Consider the following 2898-nt stretch of genomic DNA (forward strand, 5'->3'; position numbering starts at 1 on the left):
GGAGCTGCCATGAGTCTCCTGTGATGGCGTAGGCTGCAGCCCCTGCTGCAGTGGGCTGCCGTGAGCTACCGTGAGTGTCTGGCAGCCAGCATGAGCTGCCATGAGCCACCATGAGCGGCCGTCTAATGGCTGGCAAGCGACTGCCTCACCCGGGAAGAGTGCAATGATCATACCAACATGGGCCAGTGAAGCGACGTCCTCCATAACTAGACTGAAGAACCAAAAAAAAAGGACAGCAATTTGTCTGTTCTCCTTCCCAAAGTCCCCAACTCTGTTCCCCTCCCCCACTTCCTCAATAAAATCTTTAAAAAAAAGAAGATCAGTGATGTTTGTGTTCTCTTCACTTACCACTCTCTCGTTTTTAGATCTCCAGCTCTCTCATCAAACCTGACTGTCAGGAAGTTGACTCCCTCCCTTGCTACCACAGGAATATCTTTAAGTTCCGTATGGCATTCCTTACTTTGCCTTCTTGTAACTCTCATACTCTTCACCTACTTCACATCTGTCTTCCCCAGACCGTGAGCTCTACTGTGAGACAGAACCTTATTTTTGAAATTTATTTTTTAATTATAGTTGACACACACCATTCTATTAGTTTCAAGTGTCCAACAAAGTGATTAGATATTTATATAGAGGCAGGATCTTATTTGGGCTTTCTGTTACCATATCCCAGTGGGTCATCAATGAATACTTGTTGAATTAAATTATATGTACATTGTTTAAGAGAGGACTGCCATTAGACAATAGGAATGTGTAACTTTAATAGTATTCAGTAATAAATGTGACTGAGTAGTACAGTAAAGAAATACTAAAGCATGGTCTGCTTACATTTTTAGAATGATTGCTTCAACTCTGTACTTTATTTGGTGACTTAGTCACTGTTGTAGACACTGTGCCATGCAAAGATAACCTACACTTTGCAAATACTTCATTCCCCTAAAACCCGTTTCCTCATCTATAAATGGTATGCATTCAACTTCTCTCTATACTGGAGTGAATAATACCTGTCTTGACTACCTCTTAGGTGAAAGTTCTTTGAGAAATAGGATGAAGTGTATAGATGTATTTTTTTATATTGTTAGTGCTGAATTTCTTTGATACTTAGTGAAATACCCATTTAAAATGCTTATTCAGTATTTATTCCATACCTTTCATGTGAACAACATTGTAGTAAATACCACTGAGGAATAGAAATTCTTTTTTCAAATTTGGGCATAAGATACTCTCTTCTTGTAAGAAGTTTGCGTAACTAGAGAGCATAACAAGAATTATGAGGCACATGCATATGAAGCATCTGACACATTTCAGTAGCGTTAGGAGATGAACACATGTACCAATGAGCGGGAGAGAGATAAGTACTGTAAGAGCTTAGGGGATGCGGGAGTGAGTGCGATCTGGAATGATTAGACATAAATTAATGGATAAGGTGACACATGAGTTAGGCTTGAATGATAGGCAGGATCTAAATTAGTACAGAGAGGGGAAAATGAAAAAAAATGTTTAAATTAAAAAAAAATTAGTATGGAGGGTAATTCCAAGTGAGAGGCACGGTGTTTGGGAATTAAGCCTAATGTTATTTTCTGACTCTGCTGAATCAGAAAAAGGTTTTCACTTTAGAAAACTGTTGAATTCCCTAATTGATCAAGGATTCATTTCTTTAAATGTCTTCAGGCTCTAAACCCTGTGGAAGTGGCCTTGGTGACGTGGCATTCTGTGAAGGAAATGGTCTTTGAAGGGGGCCCCCATCCATGGATCTTGGAGCCCTCCCAGTTCTTCCTGGAGTTGAGCATGGAGAAGACAGAGAACATTGAAATAACGCAAGTCCGACTGCCCGCCAAGAGAAAACAGAACCAGTACACCTATCGGGTTCTGTGCCTGGATTTGGGGGAACAAGTAGGAAAATGACCTTTTTCTAATATTTCTTTTAGCAGTAACACTCCATATCTTTTGTTCTTCTAGCCGTTCCTTTTCAGATGCTAACAGATTTAGAATATAGCTGCGTTATAACCTATTGAGCTTCTTTTTAACATCTCTAGTGAGCTTTATTATATATGGCTAGCTATTAGTAATTTCAGGCCAAACTACTCCCTTTTGAAGCTCTCTAGCTTCTCTTTGCTTCCACATTCTGTTATTCCTGAGTACTTCCACCCGAGACAACTTGAAACAGAAATTAGTTTTTCTGCCCTTTACCAACTGGTAACAAAAGATTTGGTAGAGGAAAAGACTGAATTAATTGGTCAGATAGATTTCTTTAATATTCCCTCTGTTTTCAGATTTCCGTAATGCCCTTGTTCCTCTTAGCACAGATACTTAAGAATGATAATGTCTTCAGGAATTTGCCTGATTATAATATCCAAAGGGACTCTATACCAGAATTTGCATAGCGAGCATTTTGATTGGCCCGACTGACGTCAACTGTCTACCCACAATGCTCTCTTGCTCTGGTGTTTCCTTAAAGGTTCTGACATTCCAAATTGGAAACCACCCTAGTGTCCTGAACCCTAGTCCAGCTGTAGAGGTTGTGCAGGTACGCTTCATATGTGCCCACCCTACCAGCATGTCGGTAACCCCAGTGTACAAGGTGCCAGCTGGTGTCCAGCCATGCCCTCTGCCACAGCACAGCAAACAACTGGTAAGTTAGTTTCCACTAACTTGGCACTTTCATCTTCCATGCTTTAGAGAGAAATGGTCTGAAATACGCCTTTTGTCTTATTAACGTTAACCACCCTGGCGGTAATCCCGAGTGTGGCTCGGGGTTAATTTTCACTGCCAGAAGCGGTAACCCCGAGCCACACTCGGGATTACACTGCAGTGTCCCAGAGAAGTCCCTTACCTGCTCCCTGCGATCCTGCGGTGTCCTCCTGTGATTGCCGACAAGAATGCCGGCCGATGACAAAT

General features: G+C 41.5%; 1 protein-coding gene across 1 annotated transcript in view; it reads left to right on the plus strand.

Annotated features, from left to right (window-relative positions):
* NUP210L (nucleoporin 210 like) overlaps positions 1 to 2898 on the plus strand; it is an 85010-nt gene that overhangs the window by 30125 nt on the left and 51987 nt on the right. The window contains exons 14-15 of the mRNA XM_019627298.1: positions 1672 to 1893; positions 2459 to 2632. Coding sequence (XP_019482843.1) covers positions 1672 to 1893; positions 2459 to 2632 — 396 coding nt within the window. The remainder of the gene's footprint in view (positions 1 to 1671; positions 1894 to 2458; positions 2633 to 2898) is intronic.

Source organism: Hipposideros armiger, unplaced genomic scaffold (genome assembly GCF_001890085.2).
Source record: "Hipposideros armiger isolate ML-2016 unplaced genomic scaffold, ASM189008v1 scaffold_729, whole genome shotgun sequence".
NCBI classification, from domain to species: Eukaryota; Metazoa; Chordata; class Mammalia; order Chiroptera; family Hipposideridae; genus Hipposideros; species Hipposideros armiger.